The sequence below is a fragment of the Mustelus asterias genome, chromosome 10 (assembly GCF_964213995.1).
Source record: "Mustelus asterias chromosome 10, sMusAst1.hap1.1, whole genome shotgun sequence".
In the NCBI taxonomy this organism is placed as follows: domain Eukaryota; kingdom Metazoa; phylum Chordata; class Chondrichthyes; order Carcharhiniformes; family Triakidae; genus Mustelus; species Mustelus asterias.
Window position 1 is genome coordinate 13802482 of NC_135810.1, and position 14115 is coordinate 13816596.

Genomic DNA, 14115 nt, shown 5'->3' on the forward strand with positions numbered 1-14115 from the left:
TCAGTCAAAAGCAGTTAAATGTGAAGGGAGAGGAGCGATTTACAAATCAATATCTTTTTGGATTCCGATCCCAACACTGTTTCATCTAAATCCATCTTTCGGCTGAGATAGGGCTCCATCTGTCCTTTCGGCTGGGTCTCGAAGATCCCATGGCCAGTATTTTGAAGAAGAACAGAGGAATTATCCCGGGAGTCCTGGTCAATATTTATCCCTCAACATCGCATAAACAGATTAATTGGCCATTGACACATTGCTGTTTCTATGGGGTTGCTGTGTGCAAGTTGACTGCTGTGTTTCCTCCACTACAACAGTGATCGTCCTTCAACAAGAACATAATTGGCTGTTATGGTATGTTCCTGGGCAGCGAAAGACAGGGTCTTCACTTTCTTAAACACTTTGTGTGGGATCTGACATTTTTTGCGCAAGTGCAGACTCTCGGCTAATGCCAGCTGTGGATCTCAATGTTTGAATATCTGCCCAAGTGAGAGTCGGTTTATTTCCCTTGCTGGGACCTCCTTTCCGTCCCCATGGCGTGTTTTGCACCAATCGAGGCAGCGCACCATTGGGTGCCAATGGGATTTCCCACTGTTGGCACCTCAGCCATCGGGGAATCCGCGGTAAGGATTGGCGGGATCGGATAATCCAGTCAGCGGGAATGGCCGGAATTTTCTGGTCAATGAGTAGGATCAGGTTATGAGAGGCTGCAAGCGTTCTCGGGTTCATAGAATCCTACTGTTCAGAAGGAGGCCATCGAGTCTGCACCGACCACAATCCCACCCAGGCCCTATCCCCATAGCCCCACCCCAGCTCCACCCCCTGACACTAAGGGCCAATTTAGCATGGCCAATCCACCTAACCTTTGGACTATGGGAGGAAACCGGAACACCTGGAGGAAACCCACAGGGAGAACGTACAAACTCCACACAGTGACCCAGGCTGGGAATCGAACCCAGGTCCCTGACGCTGTGAGGCAGCAGTGCTAACCACTGTGCCACCGTGCCACCCTGGGTTGTGCGTGTGTTCAGAAAATCTGAGTAATGATAACGGATCAAAGCCCTATCACAGGTCCCAAACCCCATTTGGAATAAAAGGTACCTTTTGAGTGCTTAGTATGGACCACAAAAAACCCAAGAGAAACACGTTCCAACCTTGTATTTTATTGGTAAAGGGAAGAGGTGAACAGAAAGAGACCATGGGTGGAATTTTACAGGCACGCCCACCCGAGGCTCGTACGATCGCACCCAAGGCCAATAGAGAAAGCCTCTCTGTGAGCCTCGCCCACCCTGATTTCGGGGCAGGCGTGCCGGTAAAATCAGGGCCCATGGACAGAATTTTACCCTCCCGCCCGCCATGGGAATCATAGCGGGCGGAACACGGAGCAGGCAAAGGTCCATTGACCTCGGGCGGGATTTTCTGACCTTGGGGCGAGTGCGGCCGCAAAATCCCACCCAATATTTTCACCTGAATTTGCAAATGGAAAAGCTGATCTTTCAACAAGTAGCTAACCGCGATATTTTTTCTTCTTCAGTATGAAGCCTTCAAACAAGAGGAGGAAGCAAAAATAAAGGCTGAGGGGCAGAAAGTCGCTCCGCAAGTTTATTTCATGAAACAAACCATCAGTAATGCCTGTGGAACCATTGGTCTTATTCATGCCCTCGCTAACAATCGAGATAAACTGGAATTTGGTGAGTGTTTGGTTTGTCCTCCACAATCAAAATCTAAATTACATTGGGACGTTTTGAAATAAATGTAAGCTTTGTGTCACACGCCCGCCTGTGTCACACGCCCGCCTGTGTCACACGCCCGCCTGTGTCACACGCCCGCCTGTGTCACACGCCCGCCTGTGTCACACGGGCGCCTGTGTCACGGGCGCCTGTGTCTGTCACACTTCACTCTTGCATGTTGACACACATTCTGCCTTTGCACGTTTGCACACAGGATTCAGTGTCAGTAAAAAATGAGCAGCTAATCGCACTGAACAGATCAGGTCTATGTCAATCAAACACCCACCTGACAAAGAGACTTTCGGTGAAGAACCGTAGAAATCCGACAGTGCAGTGGGAGGCCATTCGGCCCATCAAGGAAACTGGAGCACCCGGAGGAAACCCATGCAGACACAGGGAGGACATGCAAACTCCACACAGACAGTCACCCGAGGCTGGAATCAAACCTGGCGGTGAGGTGACAGTGCTATCCACTGTGCCACCTTGCCCCCAAGTAGTCGATCATTTAGTTAATCCTGGATGAGACCAGTTTCAGAGCAAAACAGGCACGCGTGACACAGGCACGCATGACACACACAAAGCTTAGAAACTAGACAAAAGAATGGGGGAAAGTCACACTGAGATTCATGTTCACCATCCAGTGGCTCTGGGGAGGAGGGGGGGGGTGGAGTGGTGGGAGGGGGACGGGGTGGACGGGGCGGGTGGAGTGGTGGTGGGGGGGGGGGGGGGTGGAGTGGAGGGAGGGTGGGGGGGGCGGGAAGGGGGGGGGTGTGGAGTGGAGGGAGGGTGGGGGGTTGTGGAGTGGAGGGAGGGTGGGGGGGTGGGTGGAGTGGAGGGAGGGAGGGTGGGTGGGGTGGGGGGGGGGGCGGGGGGGGTCGATGTCTGCAAGGGCCAAATCAGTGTGCAGTCTAATTCCAGACTTGTGTGTAGGCGTGGGCTCATTCCACACAGGTACACTGAGGATAATTCGTGCCTGGGACACTACGCCAGCAAGAAGTCAATCCCTTCAACAGGGCAAGAGGGAAATAAACCACTTCTGAAGTTTTTATTGGAACTCCTTGTTCCCAAGAGAGACATACCCACAAATACGCTTGATGTGCCTTGGACAAATTGGATGCTGGCCAACTTGCGAATCATTCCATGTATCAAGGCTGATAACATTGTGGGTGGAGTTAACTCGACAGTGCAATAGAACTGAATCATCCAAGGTGCAGCAAGTCGTAACTGTGCCGAGATGAAATCGTATTTGATAAGGCTGAATGAATAATGCACCCATTCTGAGAACGTCCCATGTTCAGTTACAGGAATGTAGGGTGGGGACAGAGAACATGAACAAGGAAAGACCTAACCACAAAAGCTCACAGCGTGACTGGGAGCTATTCAGTTCAGCACGACTGTGAAGCTCCTGACCACAGCAGTCTAAAATTAATCCTGCTCCCTCCTTGCGTCTCCCAGACCGGTATCATCATTTCCTAACAATGCTGATCCACCTATCGTTTAAAATGTTGCCACAGTCTTTTCTTCAACCACTCCCCCTGAGGTAAAACCTCGCCAGCTTTACCAACTGTTTTATAACCCCCATCTCCTCACTCGGCTCAAAGATTTTCAATTGACCTGTTCTCACTGACTCCCAACTAGACAAAATGCCTTTATTCCTTATCTACCTTATTAAAGTTCTTTTTGTAGTTTTAAAATCTCTTCTTAAATGTCCTCTTAGTTTTCTGTGCTTCAGTGAAAATAGTCCCAGGATATCAAAACTGACCTCCACATTATAGTATAGTCCCATCTGTTTGATATCTTGGGATTATATAGTGCGGAATTCAGGTTTGATATCCTGGGATTATATGGTACTCTGCACCATATAATCCCAGGATATCAAACCTGAATTCCGAGATGTTGTTTCTGACCCTGGTATCACCCCATTGAATCTCTGCTGTGTTGTTTTAATGTTATTGCTTTAATTGGGAGTCCAGAACTGTATTTAGCACTCTAAATGTGGTCAGACTATTGTCTTGTACAGTACAAATTTATCATTACCTTTTCACTCTTGTACCCTCTGCCTCAATTTATCAAACCAAAAATACTGTTGGTCTTTTTAAGTGTACGTTCTCCAGGGTAAATACGTGGGGTTACGAGAACAAACAAAGAACAATACTGCACAGGAACAGGCCCTTCGGCCCTCCAAGCCCGCGCCGCTCCCTGGTCCAAACTAGACCATTCTTTTGTATCCCTCCATTCCCAGTCCGTTCATGTGGCTATCTAGATAAGTCTTAAACGTTCCCAGTGTGTCCGCCTCCACCACCCTGCTTGGCAGCGCATTCCAGGCCCCCACCACCCTCTGTGTAAAATACGTCCTTCTGATATCTGTGTTAAACCTCCCCCCCTTCACCTTGAACCTATAACCCTTCGTGAATGTCACCACCGACCTGGGAAAAAGCTTCTCACCGTTCACCCTATCTATGCCTTTCATAATTTTATCCACCTCTATTAGGTCACCCCTCATCCTCCGTCTTTCCAGTGAGAACAACCCCAGTTTACCCAATCTCTCCTCATAATTAAGCCCTTCCATACCAGGCAACATCCTGGTAAACCACCTCTGCACTCTCTCTAAAGCCTCCACGTCCTTCTGGTAGTGTGGCGACCAGAACTGGGCGCAGTATTCCAAATGCGGCCGAACCAACGTTCTATACAACCGCAACATCAGACCCCAACTTTTATACTCTATGCCCCGTCCTATAAAGGCAAGCATGCCATATGCCTTATTCACTACCTTCTCCACCTGTGACGTCACCTTCAAGGATCTGTGGACTTGCGTATCTACACCCTTTATGGTTCTGCCATTTATCGTATAGCTCCCCCTACGTTAGTTCTACCAAAATGCATCACTTCGCATTTATCTGGATTGAACTCCATCTGCCATTTCTTTGCCCAAATTTCCAGCCTATCTATATCCTTCTGTAGCCTCTGACAATGTTCCTCACTATCTGCAAGTCCAGCCATTTTCGTGTCGTCTGCAAACTTACTGATCACCCCAGTTACACCTTCTTCCAGATCGTTTATATAAATCACAAACAGCAGAGGTCCCAATACAGAGCCCTGCGGAACACTGCTAGTCACAGGCATCCAGCCGGAAAAAGACCCTTCCACTACCACCCAGAGGATAGGGCCTGGGTGGAATTGTAGTCAGTGCAGGCTCAATGGGTTGAATGGCCTGCTTCTGCACTTTAGGGATTCTATGATAATGTATTTGAACTTCAAGATATTTATATCTATCCACAACCTCAGCATCTTTCCATTGAGTGGATTGTCCCAATCCTCATTTTTGTCGCCAGTTTGTGAGTAGTTGAGAAGTGTTATACTCGAAACACTGGACAAGGCACTGAGAGATTTTAAGAGCCACCCCATAATTTGACAGAAGTGATGAGGTGTTCCAGTTGGGTAGGATGCACCTCCCAGAGTTTACTGTTTTTCTGGAGAAAGTGATTGTGATCCATGTTAAGACTTACTAATGTAGCTTCCTGCTCAGATAGCCAGGGACCAAAGCTTGCTACACTTAGTTTTTAAATAACATTTTCTCTCATCAAAGCACAACAACGCAAGCAACCCAAATCCAAAGCTGTTTTCTGAACTAAGTCTAAGATCTAAGTCAAAGTCTGAGGTGGCATGGTGGCACAGTGGTTAGCACTGCTGCCTCACAGCGCCAGGGACCTGTGTTTGATTCCTGGCTTGGGTCACTGTCTGGAGTTTGCACGTTCTGTGTGGGTTTCCTCTGGGTGCTCCGGTTTCCTCCCACAGTCCAAAGATGTGCAGGTTAGGTGGATTGGCCATGCTAAATTGCCCCTTAGTGTCCCGCGATGCATAGGTTGGAGGAATTAGTGGGGAAAATATGTGGGGTTACGGGGCCTGGGTGGGATTGTGGTTGGTGCAGACTCGATGGGTCCAATGGCTTCCTTCTGCACTGTATGATTCTATGATTTCTGTGGTGATGATTACGGCCAGAATTCTCCAATCTCTCCCGTGGTCGGGATTATCCGGTCCTGTTGCTGTGAACGAAGATTTGGCTGAGTGCCAAATTCTCTGTTTTCACTGGCTGTGGTACAGGGGCGCCCGAGACCTGAGAATTCCAGTCATTATGTTAAGTTAACATTTGGACCAATGTTTAAAATTCTGATAACACAAATCTAGCATTGGTTCCAATTCTGAATTTATACGCAGTATCTAATCATGGCCAATAATCATTCATTTAATAATGGTGTATATATCTTCCCCAAACTAGCTGTACGACACATCTTTTGTGCTATTGGTAATGAGATGGGAAGCACCAACTGGTACTTAATAACTACCAATTTTTGATTTTATATTTCTTGCTGAAAAGTCTCTTGTTGGATTCTGTAACCAGCAGAAGATCAAATGTTAAGTATGTTTTGTTCCTTAATCGTTCTCTGGATGAGGACATTGTTGGCTAGGCCAGCATTTGTTGTCCTTGAGAAGGTGGTGGTGAACTGCTGCAGTCCATATGATGGGTGTATACCCACAGTGCTGTTAGGGAGGGAGTTCCAGCATTTTGACCCAGCCACAGTGAAGGAAAGGTGATATGGTCCTGTGCCCAGATGGCGTGTGATTTGGCAGGAAGTATGGAAATAGTGGCACCCATGCCACTGCTGCCCTTGTCTTTCTAGGCGGTAGAGGTTGGGGGTTTGGAAGGTGCTGCCAAAGGAGTCTTGACAAGTTATTGCAGTGCATCTTGTAGCTGGTGGCACTTTGTTCTGGTAGTGGAGGGAGTGAAAGTTTACGGTAGTGGTTTGGGTGCCAATTAAGCTGCTGTTTTGTCTTCAATGGTTTTGAGCTTTGAGTGTCGAAGCCACACTCATCCACAATTGCACCTTGTAGATGTTGGTCAAGCATTGGAGTCAGGAGGTGAGTTACTCACCGCAGAATTCCTAACCTCTGACCTGCTCTTGTTCCCGCAGTATTTGACCATTGAACATTGATAATGAATGTCAGGAGAGTCACTTGGGTAAAATCCTTTGTAAGGAAGGGCACTTGGAGCAGAGGTTGCTGCAGTAGAGTGGAGACCATGGCTGGAATTTTCCAGCCGTTCACACCGATTGCATTCTCCAGCCCCACTAACAGCACACTCTCCCCTCCCCGCGTCCACCCCATGCCCCACCCCCCTGCGGGTCTCGTGACGGCGTGGGGTGACGTCGATGGGCAATCCCATTGACAACAGCGAGACCGGAGAATTGGGCCATGAGCAAACAACGCACCACCTTCCCCCCGGGGGGAAACACATGGCTGGGAGGCCAGAAAATCTCACTCCAGATCTTTATTTTGTTTGTTTGGGAAGGTTGATGCAAAAGTTAAACCCTGTCTGAGGTTTAGCAAGCGTTAGGGAGGCCAGTGCCTGTGGCTGGACCCAGCTTGAGCAGCGTGGGCTTACAAGTGTCACCCTGCATCGGGTTGGGCATTTATCCACAGAGGTAGCTTAAAAAGTGGCAGCATGGTGGCAGCTCTGTTGCATCACAGCTCCAGGGACCCAGGTTCAATTCCAGCCTTGGGTGACTGTCTGTGTGGAGTTTGCACGTTCTCTCTGTGCCTGCGTGGGTTTCCTCCGGGTGCTCCGGTTTCCTCCCACAGTCCAAAGATGCGTGGGTTAGATTGATTGGCCATGCAAAATTGCCGCTTCGTGCCCCAGCATGTTTAGGTTAGGGGGATTAGTCATGGTAAATGTGTGGGGTTACAGGGATAGGGAGGGCCGGAGAGTCTGGGTAAAATACTCTGTCAGAGAGTCAGTGCAGACTCCATGGGCTGAATGGCCTCTTCTACAATGTAAGGATTCGATTAGATGACATTGGAACTGCTCTTGTCAATCTAGTATCAGGGGGATTAGCAGGGTAAGTATATGGGGTTACGGGAATAGGGATGTGGTCGGTGCAAACCCGATGGGTCAAATGGCCTCCTTCTGCACTGGAGGGTTTGTATGATCCATTATGCACTATTTCCTTATTTTAGTGACCAACTCTTACTGAAGAAAGATTTTCCAGGAGGTTGTTGATGCTTCTATGTAAGATATTCTCATTTGATGTGTACAATAATTCAGCAATTAATATAATTAATTTCCTTGCACTATGTTTTGGGCAGAAACAAATTCAGTTATGAGAAAGTTTTTGGACAATTCTACCCCATTAAGTCCTGAAGAGAAAGCAAAATACCTAGAAAATGATGAGGTAACTTTGCATGTTTCTTTTTCATAATATAAATAAGGATTAAGGCGGCAGTGTGATTTTTAATGCATATTTCTAAGGTGGAATATTGAATTTTTAAGATTCTTGAAATAAATATTATTACTAAAAAAAACAAGTTACAGTCTTTTAGTTTGAATAGTCTGATTGAATAGACTGCCTCGCCACTAAATTTGGAGTTGAGATTGAAATGCCATTTTCACTCGTTCAGGGAAGGGATATAAAGTTGCTTACTCCTGCTTGTGTTCTTTTCAGAGTATTCGTGTTACACATGAATTCAGTGCACAGGAAGGACAAACTGAGGTATGTTTATTTATTTCACCGTTAATCTGCAATGTCACGAATCTGTCTGAAATCCCCGTGGTGACCTTTCACACAAGGATGCGCATTGAGGCGATGCCAGTGTCTGTGAGAATGCAGGTTGAGTGGTTGAGGTTTGTGAATTTAAGATTCTATCAAACAAAATGGCCGCTTTCAAGAGTGGCACAGTGGTTAGCACTGCTGCCTCACAGCGTCAGGGACCAAGGTTCAATTCCAGCCTCGAGTCACTCTCTGTGTGGAGTTTGCACATTCTCCCTTGTGTTTGCGTGGGTTTCCTCCCACAGTCCAATGATGTGCGGGTTAGGTTGATTGGCCATGCTAAATTGATCCCCAGTGTCAGGGGACTGGCGGGGTGAGTATGTGGGGTGGCAGCGATAGGGCTTGGGTGGGATTGTTGTCGGTACAAACTCGATGGGCCAGGTGGCCTCCTTCTGCCCTGTAGGCATTCTATGATACTAAGTTCGACTAATCATGAAAAGTGAAATGGCTGTCAATATAACCGCCTATCGTGATATTAGGTCCAATGACGAAAATCTTATTTTTTAATTCAATCATGGGACGTGGGCATCGCTGGCCAGCATTTTTTGCCCATCCCTAGTTGCCCTTGGCTAGGCCATTTCAGAGAGCAGTTGCTGTGGCTCCGGAGTCACATGTAGGCCAGACCAGGTAAGGAAGGCAGATTTTCTTCCCTAAAGGACATTCATGAGCCAGATGGATTTTTCTGACAATCGACGATGGTTTCACGGTCATCAGTAGATTCTTCGATCCAGATCTTTTTTATTGAATTCAAATTCCACCATCTGCAGTGACAGGATTTGAACCCGGGTCCCTAGAACATTAGCTGAGTTTCTGGATTAATAGTCTAACGATAATACCACTAGGCCATCAATTTCCCTTGATCAAATGAGTTTTAAGAAGTATTTACTAAATTGAATAACCTCTCACTTATCCATATTGTAATCCATCTGCCATGTTCTTGCCCATTCGCTAAATCTATCCAAGTCCACATGAAGCCTCTTTGCATCATCCTCACAGTACACATTTCCACCTCGTTTTATGTTATCTACAAACTTGAAAGTATTCTTTGCATGTGCAGATGAAAGTTTCAATCCATACATCAGGCATGAATAAGGAATGTCTCTTGTTTGTTCTTACCCAGTGTTTTTATTTGTTTATTTGGGATTTGGACTCTGCCAGCGAGGTCAGATTTATTGCTCACTCCTAATTACTGTTGAGAAGGTGATGGTGAATCCCTATAGTCCATGTGATGTAGGAACACTCTATTGTTGGGGAGGGTGTTCCAGGATTTTGACCCAGCAACAGTGAAGGAATGGTGATACATTTCCAAGTCCGGATGGTGCCTGACTTGAAAGGGAGCTTGCTGCTGGTGGTGTCCCCATGTATCTGCTACCCCTCTAAGTGAATGAGGTTGCAAGCTTGGAAGGTGCAGTCGAAGGAGGTTTAGCGATTCGCCTGCAGTGCATCTTGTAGCTGGTCTACACTCCTGTCACTGTGCGCCAGTGATAGAGGGAGTGAATGTTTAAGTTGGTGAGCAAGGTGATGGTCAAGAAGGCTGCCTTGTGCTCATTACTGGCGCACTTCCTGTGGCCATTTTGGGGCCCAGGGTAGGTCACACAGCTGCTCGCTTTCCAGATCCAGGACTTTGGATTTGCCTGAGATCTGGAGCTGCTGAATCCAATGAATCATGCTACCAGCTTCATATACTCCATCCTCCATCAATAACATGAATTGCCTTGGATAGGTGACTACAGATTGGCTCTGAAGCAAGTAGTGTGGCCTCTACAGAGGTTAGTGGCACAGCTGTGTACCTCCCTCCGCTATTAAATAACATCACAAAAATGTTGAGTTGAGAGTGAGACAACCTGACAGGCTCCCAGGCAAGTCAGAAAATTGGCGTTTATAAAAAATTAAGTGTAAGAATGTTTTTTAATTGTCTATATATTTTCATCATGGAGGTGGAGGAGTGCTTTGAGCTAAACTTTCTTCCCCTTTAATTTAGGAGTAACTGGATGATTACAATCTCTGATTTAAAAACTCAGATATTTTATTCCTATTCTCTTGTCTAAATATAAAATTACATTTGAGTAATAACTTTGCGAATGATTGTTTGTACTTTTTTTCTCGGTGATTAGCGTAGCCTGTTTGGCTGTTATTAATTTACTTTGTAACAATTCATTTTTTTTCACCCCTTCGACTTGTGAAATTGTATTTATTGATGCCATGTTCTGTTCTTTAGGCTCAACCAGTTGTGTTTTTATGTAGGAATGAACGCGTCAATATGGCCAATCTTCCTGTCTTCAGTGCACAAAGTCTGTTCAGCCCATCCAAACCTTGTTTCAAAAATCCTTGGCACCATTTTGATTTTCTGGTTCTGAAACCACAGCCGGGCCTACTACCTCTTGAAGTGGGATTCGCCAAATTCTCCTCTCAATGCTTCAACTGAATCAGAATCCCTGAATTCACTGTTGATGTTGAATAGGATGGCCTGGTCAGTCGTGATGTCCCGGTGTTGCATACAAACATACGAGCAGAAGTAGTTTCGGCCCCTTGAGTTGCTCCACCATTCAATAAGATGCTCACTATGTTGGCGGCGCTTGCATATCATGAACCAAGTTACCATTTCAAAATTCCCCATCTCTTCTCATTCCTAGAAACGTAGAAACCAGAAGCAGGGAGTAGGCCATTCGGCCCTTTGAACTTGCTCCACCGTTCATTTTGATCACGGCTGATCATCAAATTCAATATCCTGATTTCCTCCCATTTCCCTTGATCCCTTTAGCCCCAAGAGCTATATCTAATTTCTTCTTGAAATCAGATGTTTTGGCCTCAACTGCCACACATTCACCACCCTCTGGGTGAAGAAATTTCTCCTCACCTCAGTTCTAAAACCTTATCCTCAAACTATGACCCCTAGTTCTGGGCTCCCCCACCATTGGGAGCATTCTTCTGAATCCATCCTGTCTAATCCTGTTAGAATTTTAGAAGTTTCTATGAGATCCCCTCTTGCTCTTCTAAGCTCCAGTGAATATAATCCTAACCAATTTAGTATCTCCTCATACGACAAGACCTGCCATCCCAGGAATTAGCCTTCACTGTACTCCCTCTACAGCAAGGACATCCTTCCTCTGTTGAAGATACCAAAACTGTACACAATCGCTTGGTTCCTGCTCATTGAGATTTGCTTCAGGCTTTTGAAAACAAAGTGGGTCTTGTGTTTGCATAATTGCAAGTTAAACTTTAATTATTTCCAGTGTTGACTAGACAAGCTTTTTTCCCAGCCATTCCCCACCCCACCCAATTTTCTCCCTTAACCACTTTCACAGTTGCTGCTTTCCCTCTGGTACCTCATCTAACGATGCAGTGTTTGAAAAGCAGCATGTATCTAGCTGTGTGGGGGATGCCACAATCAGGCCTATTACAATCTTATCTGATGTCCCTGCTGGCCACCTTTCTCCGAAGCTTAGTGCATGGTTAACAGGAGCAGGTGAATAATGTTCAACCCATCCCCTGCCCAGTCCTTGCCTCTGCGGGTAACCCTTGTGCTCTATTGCCACCTTGGTTGAAATATGTTAATTCATCGTAGACCCTGACCAGTTCCTGGTCACTTAGGATAGTTACTGACTTCAGAATGAGCCCTTGGAGGGAGCTTTATTATTTGCTATTATTATCGACAGAGATGCCCTAGAGATTTATTGTCATGCCTAAAATTAGTCCAAAGGTTTTTTTCCATACGCATCAGAGGAGAAATGAGATCATTCTTTCAACATCCTCCAAAACCAAAACCATAATAGCACTGCTGTTGCAACCAGCATGAATCTGCTTTCAACAGGCGGCACAGTGGTTAGCACTGTTGCCTCACAGTCCCAGGGACCTGGGTTCGATTCCCGGCCTCCGGTCACTGTCTCTGCGGAGTCTGCACAATCTCCCCGTGTCTGCATGGGTTTCCTCCGGGTGCTCCAGTTTCCTCCCGCAGTTCAAAATTGTGCTGGTTAGGTTGATTGGCCATGTTAAATTGCCCCTAGTGTCAGGGGGGACTGGCAGGATAAACACGTGGAGTTACGGGGTTATGGGCTGGGTGGGATTGCAGTCGGTGCAGACGTGATGGGCTGAATGGCCTCCTTCTGCACCTTCGAGATTCTATGAAATGCTGTTCTAGTTACCTCAGATTCTTTTTTTTTTTGGTGTGTTGCAAATCTGGCTCAATACTGCACAAGGTGGCTCTGAATGAAGAAGACTTCTTTCTGATCCTCACTCATCCAGACAGAAGTAACCTCCGACTTTTTCCTCGGCACCCAGCCCCTCAACCCTTTCCATTTGCAAATCACAGCACCCACGTTTTCTTAAACAATTTCAGTGTGCTTTTCTCTCTGACCATGCACAGAGGTTCAGAGCACTCTGTGTGAAGAAATGATTATTGCTGAAAAAAGAACATGCTGCTGAAACTTTTTATCCTGTACTTATCAGGTCAGTGCGCAGGAATACCAACAGTAAAGGGAACAACAATTTATGCTACATGAGAAGAGAGTGCTGATTGGTTAGCAGGTGGACTCTGATTGATAAAGGCATCATCATGGAGAATGCACTAGGGGACAGTTAACTGCTAGGTTTTCGTTCAAATCTTGCCGACGACTGAACGATTGCCATGGACGAGAAAATTCTCGCAATGGTTTCCATTAAGCAGGTGAAGGGAGGTGCAGATGTGCCAGATGCCAGGGTGGGAGGAATGGAGAATTTGGAGGGGTTTGTACTGTTCCGGTGGGTGGGGGGTGTGGGGGTTACAGAGATGGGGAACGGGTTGAGACAGCAGGGAGATATAAAACACAAGGATGAGAATTTTCTATTCCGGATGCTGGGGTGAGCTGGAAACATGGGTAGGGTCGATGAAGAATAGGGTAGGTGAAACTTGCTGGGCAGTGGAATAAAGAGCTCTGGGTGCGCTGACGTTGGTGGAGAGCGGGATTCTGGCCTGGAAATTCTTAGAATAGCTGAGTGTAGAGGTGACAAAGGCTGGAGGAGAAAGATTTCAGCAGTTGGTGGGCTGAGACTGTAGCAGAGACAAGCAATGGAATGGAGGTACAATTAGGTCATCTTTGCAACTTGGGTCTTGGGAGTGTCTGTCTGCAAATGTCGGTGAGGCTACCGAAGGAACTGCTTAAGTGTTAAAGGAATGTTGTGGTTTAGCCCGGGTCCCAGACATAAAGACTGTGATGCAACTCGGAAGGCATTCCAGTAAAATGTCTCCTTTCAACATTTCAATTAGGAAAGTCTTTTTTTTAACCCTTGTAGTTGCAAACACAATGGAGGGAACAAAAATATTAGCGTACGCCAGGTATGTTATCTGTGTAGGTGCAATGGGGTCTTAAATTAATGCTCTGTGTGGTTTTGTGCATCACTTCACAGTGTAAGTGTGAGTTGTCTACGCTGAATTGCTCAGGGCAGCAGATGGAGCATTCCACTGGGTCTCTGCATTCCGGGATTGGAATTTCCTCAGAGCTTGTGTATGAAAAGGGGGATGTCTGCCTAACTTGCAGCAGAACGGGAGGGGCCCCAGTCAAATGCCCAGCCCAACTCCAGGGAACAGTAGCATCCGCACCCCTTGTGACTACTTACTATCCGGGGATCTGCCCAGTGGATATCAGGGATGAGAAGATGAAATGTGCTGCGTGGCGATGTGCTCACCTCAAGGGTGAGAAAAGGGGGCATGTGTATTTGAAACAATTTCTCTGCAAAGTGTCGCCTGGTAACACAGGGATTTTTGAAGTGATCTGTACCCTCAGAATAAGAGGTTAAGCCAGTGAGTAAAAAAA

The 14115-nt window shown here is 46.6% G+C and overlaps 1 protein-coding gene across 3 annotated transcripts in view; it reads left to right on the plus strand.

Annotated features, from left to right (window-relative positions):
• Window positions 1-14115, plus strand: part of uchl3 (ubiquitin carboxyl-terminal esterase L3 (ubiquitin thiolesterase)) — a 61652-nt gene that overhangs the window by 28688 nt on the left and 18849 nt on the right. For all 3 annotated transcript variants that reach the window (XM_078221591.1, XM_078221590.1, XM_078221592.1), the window contains 3 exons: window positions 1529-1685; window positions 7866-7951; window positions 8222-8269. In XM_078221591.1, coding sequence (XP_078077717.1) covers window positions 1529-1685; window positions 7866-7951; window positions 8222-8269 — 291 coding nt within the window. The remainder of the gene's footprint in view (window positions 1-1528; window positions 1686-7865; window positions 7952-8221; window positions 8270-14115) is intronic.